General features: G+C 40.8%; 1 protein-coding gene across 2 annotated transcripts in view; it reads right to left on the bottom strand.

Annotated features, from left to right (window-relative positions):
* Positions 1-1,230: 1,230 nt before the first annotated feature.
* Positions 1,231-17,311, bottom strand: part of TDRD7 (tudor domain containing 7) — a 101,401-nt gene continuing 85,320 nt past the window's right edge. The window contains exons 12-16 of one of the 2 annotated variants that reach the window (XM_081238422.1): positions 13,417-13,551; positions 10,536-10,646; positions 8,127-8,629; positions 4,098-4,258; positions 1,231-1,709 (exon numbers count right to left, since the gene is read on the bottom strand). In XM_081238422.1, the coding sequence (XP_081094548.1) occupies positions 1,489-1,709; positions 4,098-4,258; positions 8,127-8,629; positions 10,536-10,646; positions 13,417-13,551 (1,131 nt within the window). In that variant the 3' untranslated portion in view covers positions 1,231-1,488. The remainder of the gene's footprint in view (positions 1,710-4,097; positions 4,259-8,126; positions 8,630-10,535; positions 10,647-13,416; positions 13,552-17,311) is intronic. The other variant, XM_081238421.1, reaches the window with a different exon arrangement.

Below are 17,311 nucleotides of genomic sequence, written 5' to 3'. Positions count from 1 at the left end.
CTGAATTTTGAATCACTTTAATTATAAATACTAAATATAAATTTTAAAAAGCTAGAAAGACAATTTCAACACATTTTACATGAAAAACTTGAAACATCTGGTCTTTATTTTCTTTCCGTTCTTACTTTTCCTAGATGTTCTCAAATAAAAATAAGCAAATGACTAAAAACTTTCATCTCTGGCCTGGTCTTCTCCCCTGAAACCCACTCCATATTTCCAATAGTTTATGCATATCTTCACACAGAGGTCTACTAGCTTAAATTCAGTATATGTTCAAAATCAAAAATTTAGGCTTTCCAGTCAAACTGAGTAAGGGGTCGCCATCCTAGAGCTCACAAGAGCCGCTTGGGTGCATCTTTTCCCAACGCCACATTCAGTGTGGTCACATTGTTAGCTGGAATGCAACAGCAGTAGGAATATTTACAACATGGGAATCGTCAGACACTACAAATCAAGGCTCACTCCCCGCATGACCCCCACACACCCACCACAACCAGCTGTCAAACATTTACCAGGATATGACTGGATAGAGAGATGACTAAGACCCCTCCCTCCCTCCCTCAAGGAGCTCACAATCTAGTTGGGGTGACTGGCACAGACAACTAGTTATATGCTATGAAGCTCAGGGAGATCTGGGCAGCACGAGGGGCATAGTCAAAGTACAGTGCAGTAGGAGGGGCACCAGGGCAGGCTTCATGGACAGCCTGGGAGGTCAGGGAGGATACTGACAAACAAAAATGGTGGGGAGAAAATGAGCTGCAGGCTGAGGGAAAAGAATAAAAGTGGTCTGGAGGGAAGTGAGGCTTCCTTTAGAGTATCAGTAGTCCTAGATGAACATGCATGGGGTTTGGGAAGGTCCAGTGTGGCTGGCGCAAGGAGTAGTAGACAGGGAGGTTGGGCAGGGAGACTGTAAAGGCCTGCGTTTTCAGTCCAGACTCTCTGGGCAATAAGCCACTGAAGATTTGGGGTGATCTGGGGTGATCAGGACGTGCTGGTTTGCCTGGGCTGTTCCTCCAGCAGTACCACTAGCAACGCTGATGGGCTAAAGACTCGGGAGAGACTTCACATGGTGTGGTGACCACCTGCTTTGGGACCCATCACTACCCCAGAGTAGGGTTAAGTCACGGAATTCTCAGTCTAACTGGAGAAGAACCGAGCACCACAAGGAAGATAACATGAATAGAAAGGGAAACTCTTCACCTTAAGATCATAAAGCCTAGAAATGATAAGATAGTCAGTTTTTGTATTGATAAACATTTTTATTCTAATATTATAGTAATAATTCAAGTGCAATTCTCTTTGAAAAGTCAACTCTGTTAAAACAAAACTTGTTAAATATCTTTCATCAAACACAAACAATATTCTTTTCAATCCCGCACAGCAGTCAGAGCCACGTAGCAGAGGTAAGATTTTTTTTTTTTAAAGCCTACTACATTTTGTTATTGCTAAAAGAATCTGAATTAGTTGTCAAGGTCTCAGAAGCAGTGATTAATTGACTTTTGAAAGCTCTACCAGATACTCTGACATAAAATCATGAATCCAGATATCTGTGTCTGGCAGTGACGTGTCCACTAAATAGACCACTACTTTCCGGTCCCAAGGATTAGTGTTTTCTATAACTGTCTGCACCAATGCCACCAGAGGTTTCTTCTCCACGTGATTTCGAAACACCATTGAAGCCTCCTCAGACCACTGGCTGCACTTCACTCCTAAGAGGAAGGGAGTTTGCAGATCAGTGAGGGGTCAAATGAGCCTTTCTTTGATCCATTATAATGGAAAACTATTTAAATAGTCCCAAAGTAGTTAAACACACCAGCTTAGATTTGCCTAACTGAAAAACAGATGCTGAACAATCTTACAACAGTCTTGCTTATAGTTTTTCTATCCTGAATGGGGTTATTTCTGTAAACCTTCACCTACAGACACAAATTTCATCTGAGATTTAATGCTGTGCTATAAAATGAAGTTATAATAATGACTGCCCATTTCCGTAAAGTATATGTAGATATAGACTGATGGAGAATGAAATATCAATATCAATGACATTTCTCTTATTTACAGATTTTTTTCCCTGATGAACCAGATATAGTAAAAAAAGAAAAGAAGAAGAAGAATTAATACACTTAACAGTATTTTAAATTATATACATTACCATGGTAAAAGCACTGGATTGAAAGTCTGGAGACTCAGTTACTATACCCAGCTCTTCCTCTATCAAATGGTATGATCTTGGGGAAACCAGTTGATTTCTCAGGCCTCAGTTTACTTCTTGTGAAATAAAGTGGTTGGACCAGATGAATTTTAAGTCCCATGCATTGCTAAATCCCCATGACTTTTAAACTTGAGAGCTCAAGTTAGAGAATTCTGAATTAGGTTTTAAAACAAAACTGAGACAAGAATATGTATTTTTCAAGAAGTATTATTAACTAACATAAATTAAGTTCACATATGTTAGATTAGATACATAAATTATGCCCTATAGTGATGAAGGTCTGGGAGTTTCACATATAATTCAAAAGACCTTTCAGTGCAGTGAGTGGGCTAAATTCTTTGATTACTAAGAATTTCCCATGAGAGAAGCCTAGAACTGTCTATAAGCTGCTGCTTCAGTGACTGTAACAGAGCCGGAGCCTCCCAGCACTGGCACGAATTCAGTGAAATGAAGCGGCTGTAGAGTCCCCTGCACAGGGAGCACCAGTGACTGTGGCCACGAAGCCGGGGTGGGGATGATGGGGCCATGCGATCCTCCCTCACGGAGACCCCTTCACTGGGCCGTTTGATTGTCATGTTTAACAAAATGTGTTGTTAGAAAAACCTGAACGTTAAAAAGTGAAAATGAAAAATGTAACCATTAATTCTGAAGAAACCATTTAGAAGTTTGAGTTCAAAGCAGATCAGTGGTAGTCATGCCATGTGTAAGATGCCATTTTTGGTTCATATCTGTCTACCATGGGGGTTTCCTTTGAGTTCTAGTAGGAGACACAAAGAAACTGGCAAATACTTCAAAATAAGGCAATCTCTCTCTCTCTCTCTCTCTTTCTACCTATCTATCTACATATATATGTCTTCAATAAACACTATCAATAAGAAGAATTTATATACATAATTTCTCTCATTTCTGAGATCAAGTCAGTTCTGCCACTGCTAAGTGTATGGGGTGAGCAGGGGGTGAGGAATGAGGGTTGCACATGTGGTCACAACTCGCCCTATCCCAGCACAGCAGGACCTCCAGACAACTGGAGGTGTCGGCACCCCTCAGCCCTCTTGGCCTCCGCACCCTCTGCTCACGGCGACAGCTCTCTGGGTGGAGCTTCAGCTGGGCACCCATGTTACCTACTGGTAGAGGGCACACAGATATCTGCACTGCCTTCACAGAAGATAAAACAAATCTCATCAGACAGTTTCATAAAGAGGTACCACTCTACACCTATTAACTCAACTCCTGAGATTTTATGACAGTCAATAGGCTGGCGTGAGTGTGGTGAAATCACACACTTGTGTGTTGTTAGTTGCGATGCAAATGGAAACTGATTTGGCCATGAAAATGGTCATATTCTACGACCCAGGAATGTTTTATAATTGTGAAAGTCCATTGCGTAGATGCATTATAATTCCTGCAATAAATTATGAAATATTAATCGTGCAATGTTCTCCTTCTGTTGGTTATTTAAGTTGTCTCATTGTTTCCATTTGCTTGTTTTGGCTAATATATATATAGCTGTGGGTTTTTTCCCTCAGTACTACAATAAAAGTGTAAACAACCTAAATGTTCAACAATAGGGAAACAATGATTAAACAGAATATTTTGCAGCTATTAAGAATTGTTATCAGGACCATCAAACAACCACCCAAAAAGTAGTAGTGTGAAAGCAGAATGCAATACTGTACCTGTACGAAGATTACAGTTTTAGAAAAATACTCATACATGAAACCAGAGACAGAAAGGAATATGGAAAAACAGAAACAGTAGATATAGTGGAAGGGCATGACCCTGAGAGATCATTAAAAATTATCAATAGGCCAATGATTCTGTACCCAGGACAAAATGACAATATATACTACTGTTGTGTCATGAGTCCAAACTCCCCAGAAGTTACCTGCTAGTTGAGCTGTGACCGCTTGAAACGGCAGCTTTCGGAACATGTCCACCAGGGGCCGCACTTTTCTTGTGTTGACTAATTCGTGCTTGCCATAGTCCAGCTCATACACGGACACCAGTCCATTGGTCAGGATTCCTTTTAAAAGCACCCTGTACCACCTAGATGTGCATTGGAGTAAAAAGGAAGAAAAAACCGCACAAGGTCAACACCTGCATTAAGGGCAACATTTTTTGATAAAAAGAAAAATTAGTACAAATGTTATTTACTAAAATATAAAACTATGCTGTTGTAGAAGCTTTTAAAGAGACTGCTTCTTCTTTTTCCAAAGGTCACTATTCTCTGCTTTGTCACTGGCTCAGTTGATGGGATTTGTTCACTCAATACCCTTTTACAGGCCTCACGGAGCTAATAAAGGAAAACCACCACTAAGCAGGAGGAAACAGTGCCACAGAGGACAATCAGGACAAGGTTAGCAGATCCCTTCACTGTGACGGGGAGACAGGCAATGGCCACACTTTGGGGACAAGGTCATGTGTGGAAGATGGAAAGAGAGAAGCAAGCGGGACCAGGTATGAAGAATGCATTAATTCAGGGACTTCCAGGCAAGATACCTTAGGGCGCTTCCAGGTAGTATTTGGACCAAAGGTCTGGAGCTCAGGAGAATGGTTGAAGCAGGAGATACAGATTAGAGTTGGTAGGGGGGAAGGTCATCAAAATAAAGGTAGTTTATGAAGCTATGAGAGAGAATGAGAATGCTTCAGCAGAGAATGTTTGAAAAAAAGTGAAGTGAGGACAGAATCCTGGGAAACACAAAAATATAAGGCAAAGGAAGGTTACCCAGTAAAAGGAGACTGAGGAATAGAAGGTAAGTGGCAGCAGGAGGTCCTGAAAAGAGTTGTGCTGCAGAAACCAAGTAGTGTAAAGCATCCCATGTTACAGGGAGGTCAACTAGGATTTAGAGTTAAAAGAAGCCACTGGACTCGGTAATGAGCTCTGTATCTTTAATAAGAATGATTTCGGGACTTCCCTGGTGGTGTAGTGGTTCAGAATCCACCTGCCAATGCAGGGGACATGGGTTCGATCCCGGGTCCAGGAAGATCCCACGTGCCGCGGAGCAACTAAGCCTGTGCGCCACAACTACTGAGCCTGTGCTCCAGAGCCCACGAGCCACAACTACTGAGCCCTCATGCCACAGCTACTGAGGCCCGTGTGCCTAAAGCCCATGCTCTGCAACATGAGAAGCCACCGCAGTGAGAAGCCTGCTCACTGCAACAAAGAGTAGCCCCCGCTCACCGCAACTAGAGAAAGCCCACATGCAACAAAGACCCAATGCAGCCAAAAATAAATAAATAAAATAAACTTATTTTTTTAAAAAAGCTACAAAGAGGCCAGCTTCAAACACTGTATATAATTGGGGGGTTCTGGGAGGAACTCTAGAAACCTTCAGGTAAGCCCAAAGTGAGGCAAGCAATTATCCATGAATCACAGGGACACAGAAAGGTATCATAATAAGTACATGAGCTTTGGGGGCCAAACAGACCTGAGCTGGAGTCCCACTGAGCCATTTTTCAGTCATGTTAACTCTGGGCTCTTTATTTAACCTTTCTGTGCCTCAATTATCTCATGTATAATGTTTAGTTTTAATTTACTTGAAGAAATAATACATATGAAGTGCCTAACACATTAATTTGGCATATAACAGGCAGTTGGCAAATGGCAGCCATTACTGTAAGTATTCTTGAAATGAAGATAAGCTGTGCAAATAAGAACTTTAGATTAATCTGAAGAGAAATTTCCATATGTGGAAATGCCAGTTTGGTGCAGGTTGCTAATTCATATAAGTGTAAAAGGAGATAAAAACATTTGGTTTCCACCAATATCACTGTCTTTAAACTGTACAAGGTAAATGATTGATGGTCTGTGCTTTTAGTCTATAAATAAGAGGTACAGGGCTGTGAGGAGAGAACCATCAAGAAACCTATGTGTTGCATTTCATTTAGCTTTCAACTTTCAAAACTAAGAGCTTAAATAAAGGCTTCAGTTTTGACGACATTACCAATTTCAGTGCAAGGCTACATGTGGATCACCTGGAGAGTTTACTTAAAACACAGATTCTGGGGTTCTACTGCCAGAGATTCTGACTCAGGAGGCCTGGGGTGAGGAAGGGGAATCTGCATTTTTAATAGGCTGCCCAGGTTATTCTTAAATTGGGATAGATTTGGAAATCACTGTAATCAAAACTGTACCTGAAATTCCTAAATCTTAACTTACCAGAGCTGGGAACAAGGTTTAGTAAATAGTCCTGGGTTGTAAGCAAGACAGAAGCTCTAAACACTTTACATTGATTCAGTTCATAAAGTTTCAAAAAATATCAGATAATCTGTTCCCATATATAAGACATCCCTTGATTATCTGGGACAAATTAACTGATTAAAGGCCCAGAGTCCTGAGGCAGAACTGTTCGACCCATGGGGGAGTAGGGGTGTAGTCTGAAGTCCCACACTACAGATCTCCAGTGTTCAGAGATCTTTACATGATCCTTCCCCCCAGGTGGCACCTCCCCACCACTAATCATCATTAATCTGCTCCTCAGGGCTTCCCTGGTGGCGCAGTGGTTGGGAGTCCGCCTGCCGATGCAAGGGACGCGGGTTCGTGCCCCGGTCCGGGAGGATCCCACATGCCGCGGAGCGGCTGGGCCCGTGAGCCATGGCCGCTGAGCCTGTGCGTCCGGAGCCTGTGCTCCGCAGGGGGAGAGGCCACAACAGTGAGAGGCCCGCGTAACAAAAAAAAAAAAAAAAAAAAAAAAATCTGCTCCTCAGATAAGAGTTAGCATTAGCTTGGCTTTAACTGTGATTAAACTATCCAATAACAAAGAGTTCTGATGAGGCAAATTGGAACCCATTTATGCTTACGATTGTAAGTAACATGACATAGTAAAAATATTTTTTAAAGATGAAAAGCTTGTGACATATAAGTTGAATGCTTTTTAGAATGAGAGCTATTATACTTTTCACTTTTAAGAGTTGAAAATTAGTTTTTTCCTCCCATAAAAATAACAAAATTTTATAAATGCCTACACTTGCTATCTTAAGAATGAATGAAAGCACTTTATAGAAAAAAAATAAGCAGTTGACCTTTTAAATTGAGTTTTGGGGGGTGTGTATGTATGTCTATGTGTTGGGACAGGGAGGGTAGGGGGAGAGATCGTTCTTTTTGTTCACAATTGTCAAATAAGCTGACACATTTCCCCTAAGAAAGCCGGCAAAGGGAAGGGGGAGCGGGGAGCTTGTGCCATTGTCCAGGGCTTCCTGGAGTGAGCGTATAGCTTGAGGAGCTTGGGCTTCCTTGGGTTGGAACCAGCACATCCTGGGGGCTTCAGGAGAGGAGAGTGTGGATCCAAATGTGCAAACGTGAGAACACAGACTGAAAGTGCTAAAACAAATGTAAGGAATTATGATTCTCACTGTCCAAAGGCCAAAGAGCAGTGAAATAGGCACTGTTGCACCTTATAAAGGGTGGCACAAGCTCTCTAGAAAGCAACTGACTGCATATATCAAAAATCCTGTAATCTTTAAAGAAGTGATTTCTCTTCTAGGAGTCTATCTCATAAATACATAATCAGAGAGCTGAACAAAGATTTAAGTTCAACATTATTTGTAACAGTGAAAAATCTGGGAGAAAAAAAACCTACAGAAGAAAATGATAAGTAAATTATGATTTCTCTATATGATGGAATATTTAGCTATTAAAATGTTTATGAAGAAATCTCATCACATGGAAAAGTGTTCACAGAATTATGTTAAGTGAAAAAAGTAGGTATGAAATTATATATTATATGAAATTATATAATTAAATATATATTATATATTATATTAGAAAATTGCACAATTCATTGGTCTCATTTCACATTCAAAATTCCCATTTGTGCAGTTCCAAGTCCCCCTGCAGGGATTAAGGACTCTTGGTATCATTCTACACATTTTTCTTAGGAGGAGAATAAAAGGCTCTGTCTGTCCAAGCACCTACTTATTTTCCACTTTTGCAGCATACACTTGGTGTTTCTCCACTGCCACATGGCGCTCCTCAGACACACTGTAATAAAGAATCATCTCTTCCATCAGAACTTCCAGCTTATGTATCTCTTGCCATGGCTGGATGACAAAGTAGCCCGGGTGACAGGCCACTGGCACGTACACATCCATGTGTTCCCCTGGCTTGGACAAGTGGACAGGAGGTGGCAGTTCCTCCATGGAGAAAGAGCTGGTATGGTCTACCGATGACTTTTTGAGGATATCCGAGAGGCTCTTTCTGAAATTCTCTCCAGTGTTGCCCAAAATGTGGGTGTTCGCACTTTTGCTGTTGGGGGAGCCAGCTCCACTGGATACGGCACTCAGAAACACATCCTTCTGATGCTTCCACAAGTCTGCGTTTGTAATCTGGCGATTGATACTGCGGTGAGGATCGGGGAAGTTCTTGGGGGTAAATAAATAAATATGTGCAATCCCTCTGGTTTCATCCACTTTTGTAACCTTTGGAAAACACACAAAACCAACTTAAAGCAATCCAAGTTCACGCTGAATTCTGAGGTGGTTATAATATTAACTTTAAATATTATAAAACAGTATTTTGCAAAGAACCCAACTTGCTAAAATCATTTTATTTGAGGTCAGATGAATTATCTATCACAGCTGTAGCAATGAATAAGCTCGTAGGTCCAAGTAGTCTAGAAACCAGCGGCAAGCTTATGGAAAACTCACTAACCTCTAAAAACTGAGAATATCTATGACTGGCTAGAGGTCATTATCACTGAGAGGAAGTGATTCTATATATCATGATTAATTTTTTAATATTAATGACATGTTAAAACACTCAAAGAAGAAAGAGTAACCCAATGAATCCCCATGTGCTCATCATCCAACTTCAACAATAAAAAATAATAAAAATGGCAAAATGTCCTATAAGAATTCTGCTTAATGCTGGTGTGCCCTCAGACAGGGAAGGGAAAGAAAAAGCTTTGACCTTCACCATACCCTTTGGGATCTTTGGTCCAAAGTCCTTGTTTGGTCCTAATATCTGCTCTCACCCCTCTCCCTTTCCCCCAGTTGCATGAGAGGAGAGGGACCTTGGGAGAAAAAGAGGAAGAAAGCTCCACTGAATAGGCCAAAATTACAGTCACCATTTTGCACCTTTTGCCCAGGAGACCTCTGATTACCTGACTACCTTTTTCTGTCAGAGGGGTGAATGTCTGTATGGGAGCACCACACGTTGATAACTGGACTGTGTGTCCCAAAGGGCTGGGTGACTGTTAATTCTTCTCATCAGCTCCTCTGGTTTATCTTAGGAATAACAAAAATGAGACACTTCTAGCCACATCTATCTTTTACCAAATTGGGCTAGAAATGAAAGGCAGGAACACAGGCATGAAGACAAGGAGACACCAGCAAGGCAATCCTTCTAAAGTAATTTACTTTAAAAGCTTTCCTCCTAGCAAGAGGAGTCTATTTAAATTCATTCTTTGGAGGGCTAATGAAGTACTGACTGCTAATTCATTTTGATATTTATGGTACAGAAACACCGTTTCAAAAATCAACCATTAAAAAGATTTTTATTGACTACCCAATACCCTGGCTTTAAGAGCTGAAAATGTAGCTGAGAAAACAATATTCATGTGGCAATTGAAGAATATAAAATGGTATAAAACTGTGTGATGGCACATGATAAACCCTAGAGGAGAATGAAGATAGGAAAATCAGTGTGGGCTAGAATAAGTGAGAGGTCTTCATGAAGATATTTCTCAAGGACATTTCAGTGTTAACATTGTTAAATGCTTATATAAAATGATAACACTATTTACATCAGTTAAAATAGAGAAATATTACCTTACATTTCTATTCTTGGAAATATGAGCAGTGTTTTTGACATGAAGATGCAAGAGTGTGAAAAAGAAACACGCTAGTGAAAGAAATAAAGCAGTTTAAATAAGTTTTAGGAAGAGACAAAAACCAAGATTACAAGCAAATATTTGTTTATAATCCATTTGACTTTAGGGATAAAAGAAAGAAATACCGGACTTATTTAAATGGTCTTTAGAAACATTTATCAAGAGATACTTGGTCCTCTGTTGCAGACTTAATTCCTTATCATGGAGCAAAATAGGAGCGCAGAACTATCTGCTACATTATTAATAATCAAATAATTATATAAAGGGTTTAAAAATAACACTGGAGATATAGGATAAATTCTTAAATAAAAATTAAACCATCAAATATCTTATAGCTACACAGGTAACCAACCTCCTGACTATAAAAGTGTGTCGGAGGTGAAAGCTTCAGTTTACAGTAAGATAAAATTCTTTCACAAAAACAAGTGGAAAAAAAAAAAGTGAGTCCTTCTGGCTAACAGCCCCCTTTTATCAAGACCAATAAGATAACTAACCTTAATGCTACAGTCTGAGCAATTCAAAACAGAATCTCTTAGCCAAAGCACAGCATCTGGTGTCCACATGCCAATAGACTGTGGAAGATCTGCTAAACAGCACTTTATAGCCTGAAAAGAAAACACAATGGAAAAAAGGACACACCATCTTAAAATAGGTACTTATGAGTAGTGTCAATATTATTTTCCTACAAGTCAAATGTTGCCAAGATAGAGAGCAAGCAACAGCAATAGCTAATAATGACAATCACCGTTCTTGGGCTGGAGCATCTGCTATGTTCCTGATCTATTTATATTACTACCATTGTCTTTACTTCTATCATGAGCCAGGGTTATACCAGGTACTTCACATACTTCTCACCCTACAATACTTCTGCATGGCAGGCCAGTGTTGTGATCTCATTTTACAGACGGTGAAACAGACTCAGAGATACTAACCTGTGTAAGATCACAAACTCGTGAAGACAAGATTGGGACTTATATCTAGGTCTTCCCTTTATGCTCAACTAAAAAAAAAATGAAGTGTCATTTGGATGAAATCTGACTCCTGTTGTAAAAATCTCTGTGGAGGCTTCTGGCTGAATGAAGCATTTCCTGAGTACCCCAGGCATTTGTACTTACCTTTTTTTTTTTTTTTTTTTTTTTTGCATACACGGGCCTCTCGCCGTTGTGGCCTCTCCCGCTGCGGAGCACAGGCTCCGGACACGCAGGCCCAGCGGCCATGGCTCACGGGCCCAGCCGCTCCGCGGCACGTGGGATCCTCCCGGACCGGGGCACGAACCCGCGTCCCCTGCATCGGCAGGCAGACTCCCAACCACTGCGCCACCAGGGAAGCCCTGTACTTACCTTTTGAAGGAGGTTGTAATGAGAATTAAGGAGGGAAAGAAAAACTAAAACCCAGTGACACCTAAAAGCCTCATTTTCCCTGATGCTTTTTACCTCCCACCATCACTGCACAAGCTTCTGCAGAATGGCTACATCAGGGAGGAAAAGGTAACCCCAGGGACTCCCTCCAGTCTCATGGAAGCCTTTGAATTGATGGAGGCAATTTTATGCAGGAGATGAAACTTACTTCCAGGATTCCTAGATTTCTTCTTTCCTCTCTGAGCCCCAACCTCCCTGTCCTACACCCTTCCTTCATCCTTGGGGGCTCCAAGTCTCCCACTGTACCCCCTGCATGAGGCACCTTTCTGGGTGGGGAGGAGGTCACTTAGAGCAAAGACAGCAGACTCTACTAGTGCAGGTGCCAGGTGGGCAAAGAGGGAGTGAGGCGGGCCAGCTGGGGCCTGTGCACTGGAGAGCACAAGCCCTGCAGAGGAGAACATCACTTCCCAAGCTCCCACAGAGCACTGTCCCATAAAGGGGACTGCTCAATAGAGTCATGTTTTCTAGTTTGTCAAGAGGAGCTAGAAGCAGACAACTAATTCACATTTTAAAACACTATACGAGCCAAGGGCCCAGACCCAATATTCATGGGTCAGCCTTGGCCAACAGGCCATCAGTTTGCTACTCTGAACCTCTTGGGGAGATGTTGTTAGCCAGAGGCTTGCCCTAGCTGGTTTTAAAGGTTCCCCCAACTTCACATCTATCAAATAAAAAATCCAGATAAGAGTAATAGAAAAAATTATAGTGGCTTTTACCAAGAAAGTACACCTGTGTAACTTTCAGACAGTCAGAAGCAGTGGGACGGATCACCCATCTCCTCCAGCCCTGGAAACCTTTTCTAGGTAAGGCTGGCCCTAGATGGATGTTCTAACAAGGGGTACAGAGGCCAGAGGTGCTATCAAGTGAAAGCAGCACTTAAAGGTCTAACAATTTTCAATATTATGCTGAGCAGCAATAAGAAAAAATGTGATTCTGAAAATTGGCTTGAACTCAAGTTAAACAGCTTCTCTGTAATAGTCATTTTAGGAAAGGCAACAGTGACTGCAGTGAGAGAAATTATAAAAGCCATGCTAATTATGGTCAAGTACTTTTTATTCACTGAGGGTTTTTTTTGTTTTTTTGTTTGTTTGTTTTTTGTTTTTGGTGTTGTTTTTTTTTTTTGCGGTTACGCGGGCCTCTCACTGTTGTGGCCTCTCCCGTTGCGGAGCACAGGCTCCTGACGCGCAGGCTCAGTGGCCATGGCTCACGGGCCCAGCCGCTCCGCGGCATGTGGGATCTTCCCGGACCGGGGCACAAACCCGTGTCCCCTGCATCGGCAGGCGGACTCTCAACCACTGCGCCACCAGGGAAGCCCTATTCACTGAGTTTTGATACATAAGACATCTTCTGGTAAATATAGGTCAAGGGGCCCCTTGAAATTATAGAATATTGAACAATTTTATTTTCAAAGCATGATGGATTTCTGTACAAACTCTACTTCTCCTAAGTAGGAAATAGTTATTAATAATTTTAATTAATTCAAAATAATTCAAACTTATTATCATCTTGCATTTTTATCAAGAGAGGAAGGATGGACTGAAGTTAATCTTTTCACTAAAATCTATGAGAAGGTTAAATATAAACATATATCCAAAGAGAATGGTTACCTAATTAAATTAAGAACCCTGGAAGTAAATATTTACATATAATATCCTGAAACTGTGTAGAAGCCAGCACTGGCATCTAATTATTAAAGTGGAACCTCTAACTGGACAACATAGCCCGATGACTCAACATGCTTGAAAACAAACATTTATCAAACAATATTCTGTAAGTCTGACTGGTCTTCTTGTCTAAGCAAAATTTTACATCTGAAAACCAGTGAGCCACCATCTGGATCATTTCCAATTTTGTTAAACTCAATCATCATCAAAAACTGAGAGAGCATCTCACAATGTGATTATGAACACATCCAAATCCCTTTCAGCCAATCTCCTAGGCTTGTAACACATAGTACCTGAGGTGGTACTGCAATCATTTCTTGGAGAAACCGAGGGGGAATTTCTCTGAGCTCGGACACTTTCACAGACGTCACAGTGCCAGAGTCCAGGAATTGAACATCAAGAGCCCGGCTGCTGTGAACATTCGTGATCTGCAATGAGACAAGTGTTGGCTGATTTATTAGCATATCCAAAAGGCCAAAATGCTTCTGCGCAATTACATTTTGTACAGCTCTAAAATGCATATAAAAAGCAACAAAAACTATCAGTGCTGATTAAATTTTCTCTTATTTTAAAATGTACTTATTTACCAAACAGATATTCTATTATAGTAGAATTGATTTCAACATCTTGCTGTTAATTCATAAATATAGTAATAATTACTATGTTTTCAATTCTAGGATACTACTGATTGTAAAACAATTTGATACATTATTATATACTGCTGATCGTAAGATACAGTCTGTTCTCCAAAATATTAGGATGTGAGGAAAAAAAAAAATACTGTGTCTTAGCAATGAGGAAATAATAGAGAGAATTCAGAGACAGAATTTTACTTGTAGTAGGTAAACACTATGTATTTTTTTTTTAGAGTTAAACTTGGTCTTTTTTTAAATTAATTAATTAATTTTTGGCTACATTGGGTCTTCGTTGCTGCACGTGGGCTTTCTCTAGTTGCGGTGAGTGGGGGCTACTCTTCGTTACGGTGCACAGGCATCTCATTGCAGTGGCTTCTCTTGTTGCGGAGCATGGGTTCTAGGTGTGCGGGCTCAGTAGTTGTGGCTTGCAGGCTCTAGAGCCCAGGCTCAGTAGTTGTGGTGCACAGGCTTAGACGCTCTGCAGCATGTGGGATCTTCCTAGACCAGGGCTTGAACCCGTGTCCCCTGCATTGGTAGGTGGATTCTTAACCACTGCACCACCAGGGAAGTCCCAATACTATGTATTTTTAAAACATGACACATTTTGGTATTTTATAGCCCAATGATACTTTGTGTCATTTGTCAAAAATGGGAACATCATTAATCATTAGAGAAATGCAAATCAAAACTACAATGAGATATCGTCTCACACTGGTCAGAATGGCCATCATCAAAAAATCTACAAACAATAAATGCTGGAGAGGGTGTGGAGAAAAGGGAACCCTCTTGCACTGTTGGTGGGAATGTAAATTGATACAGCCACTATGGAGAACAGTATGGAGGTTCCTTAAAGAACTAAAAATAGAATTACCATATGACCCAGCAATCCCACTATTGGGCATATACCCTGAGAAAACCATAATTCAAAAAGAGACACGAACCACAATGTTCACTGCAGCACTATTTACAATAGCCAGGACGTGGAAGCAACCTAAGTGTCCATCAACAGATGAATGGATAAATAAGATGTGGTACATATATACAATGGAATATTACTCATCCATAAAAAAGAAACGAAATTGAGTTATTTGTAGTGAGGTGGATGGACCTAGAGTCTGTCATACAGAGTGAAGTAAGTCAGAAAGAGAAAAACAAACACTGTATGCTAACACATATATATGGAATCTAAAAAAAAAAAAAACACAAAACATGGGCATGAAGAACCTAGGGGCAGGACGGGAATAAAGACACAGACATAGAGAATGGACTTGAGGACACGGGGAGGGGGAAGGGTAAGCTGGGACAAAGTGAGAGAGTGGCATGGACATATATACACTACCAGACGTAAAATAGATAGCTAGTGGGAAGCAGCCGCATAGCATAGGGAGATCAGCTCGGTGCCTTGTGACCACCTAGTGGGGTGGGATAGGGAGGGTGGGAGGGAGGGAGATTCAAGAGGGAGGAGATATGGGGATATATGTATATGTATAACTGATTCACTTTGTTATAAAGCAGGAACTAACACACCATTGTAAAGCAATTATACTCCAATAAAGATGTTTTTAAAAAAATGAGGGCTTCCCTGGTGGCGCAGTGGTTGAGAGTCCGCCTGCCGATGCAGGGGACGCGGGTTCGTGCCCCGGTCCGGGAAGATCCCACGTGCCGCAGAGCGGCTGGGCCCGTGAGCCATGGCCGCTGAGCCTGTGCGTCCGGAGCCTGCGCTCCGCAAGGGGAGAGGCCACAACAGTGAGAGGCCCGCATAACGCAAAAAAAAAAAAAAAAAAAAAAAAATTAAAAAAAATGGGTAAGTTACACACTGAATCAAAGCAATAATTACCTACTTGTAGCCAAATGGCAACAACACAATGTAAGATTCTGGATGCACCTTTAAATGCCACAATCTCCCCTAATATGCCCCTAAAATGCCATTGTGACACTTGCCATTGTTAAATATTTACAGTGGCCAAATATAGCCCCACGGGGGTGGTTATCTGGGCTGAGATCTCATGCCTACAACTGCACTAACTGCTACCTAAGCATGGTGGTGCCTTCGGTATGATGACTGTTGAGAACTGGGCCACTTTCGTCTTGGAAGTCAGATTCGCCAGAAGTGAAGCCTTTTTCTACTGCCTGAGAGAATGCTTGATTAATATAATAGCATAAATTTTTAAATCTCTTAAGACATGATAAACACAAACAGTCCCAGGGAGGAATATTTTAAAAAGTATTTGTTTATTCAAACATACATACTGAACATATATATTGGTATGGATGGTATCTGTTGAATGCTTGTTATATCCAGGCATAACTAGGCTGCAAAGATATACTTCCCCTTCCCAAAGAGCTCCTAGTGCCATGAGAGACGACACAAATACATAACCATACTATAATGTAGTAAAGGCAATAATGAAGTTGCGCTTGGGGTACAGTGAGAACACAGAGGGTGGGTACCTGACCCAGCAGGAAGCAGGTGTTAGGGCAAGCTTTCAGGAGGAGGGAATGCCTAGAATTGGTACTTTTCTTTAAAAATTTACTTTTTTTTCTTCTTATTTTAGTAAAATGCCTTCATTGTAGAAAATTTAGATACTTAATGATATAAAAATCACTCGTAATCTACTATAGGTTACAATTACCCTTCTAGTCTTTTACCCATGATTCACAAAAGAACTGATTTACAAGAATTACAAAATATTTGTAGATACTATTTCATAGTTGACTGCTTTCCACTCAGTGTCTCATAAAAATATTTCATGTTGTTTGTCTTCTATGTCATTTTAATGTTATTTAAGTTTATCATATAGATCCATTGTGACTTATCTATCAAATCACTTTGGCTGGATAATTTAAGTTGTGTAAATTTGTTTACACAGATTTGTTACTTTAAGAAATAATCATATTTATTGGGCATTTTTATTTCCTTTTTCACAAACTGAAATTTCATAAATTTCACAAATTTATGTCCTTTCAGAGCTGCACCTTAAATGATGAATGGGAGTAAAGAGTCCAGTTAGGGGCGAATCTGGACATTTCAAATAGAGGGGAGAGGATGGGCAAAGGCACACACATACTTCTTACGTGTGGGGCCTACAAGCATTTTGGTTACGTTAGAGCATAAAATGAGAGGCCGGGCGAGGCAAGAGGTGAGGCTGGGAGACAGGCAAAGGCAAGGTCTAAGAGAACCAGATATCATGCCTTCAAGAACTAAGACTTTACCCTGTAGATGAGAAGCCAATGTCAAGCCTTAAGTAGAAGAATGAGATGGTCAGCTTTATAAAATTGCTGGTGAGGGCTTTGGGATCAGATAGATTTGGTTTTAAACCTCAGCTCTCCCACTTTTTAGCTGGATGACTTTCCTCATCAGTAAAAATGGGGATAACAGGGTTTTGTGAACATGAAATGAGATCAGTCATGTTTAAAAAAGCACTTAGTGTCATGGAAACAGTAAGTCTCGTCATAAGTTGGATGTATAATTATTTGCATTTTGGGTTGCTACTCCTAGTGATACGGAGCTCGACTAGAGGAAGACAGGAGTGAAGGCAGAGGAACCAGTTGG

This window comes from Mesoplodon bidens (assembly GCF_964165515.1).
Source record: "Mesoplodon bidens genome assembly, chromosome: 6".
Lineage (NCBI taxonomy): Eukaryota > Metazoa > Chordata > Mammalia > Artiodactyla > Ziphiidae > Mesoplodon > Mesoplodon bidens.
Note: the sequence above shows the minus strand (reverse complement) of the source record. Positions and strands in the feature narration are given on the sequence as shown.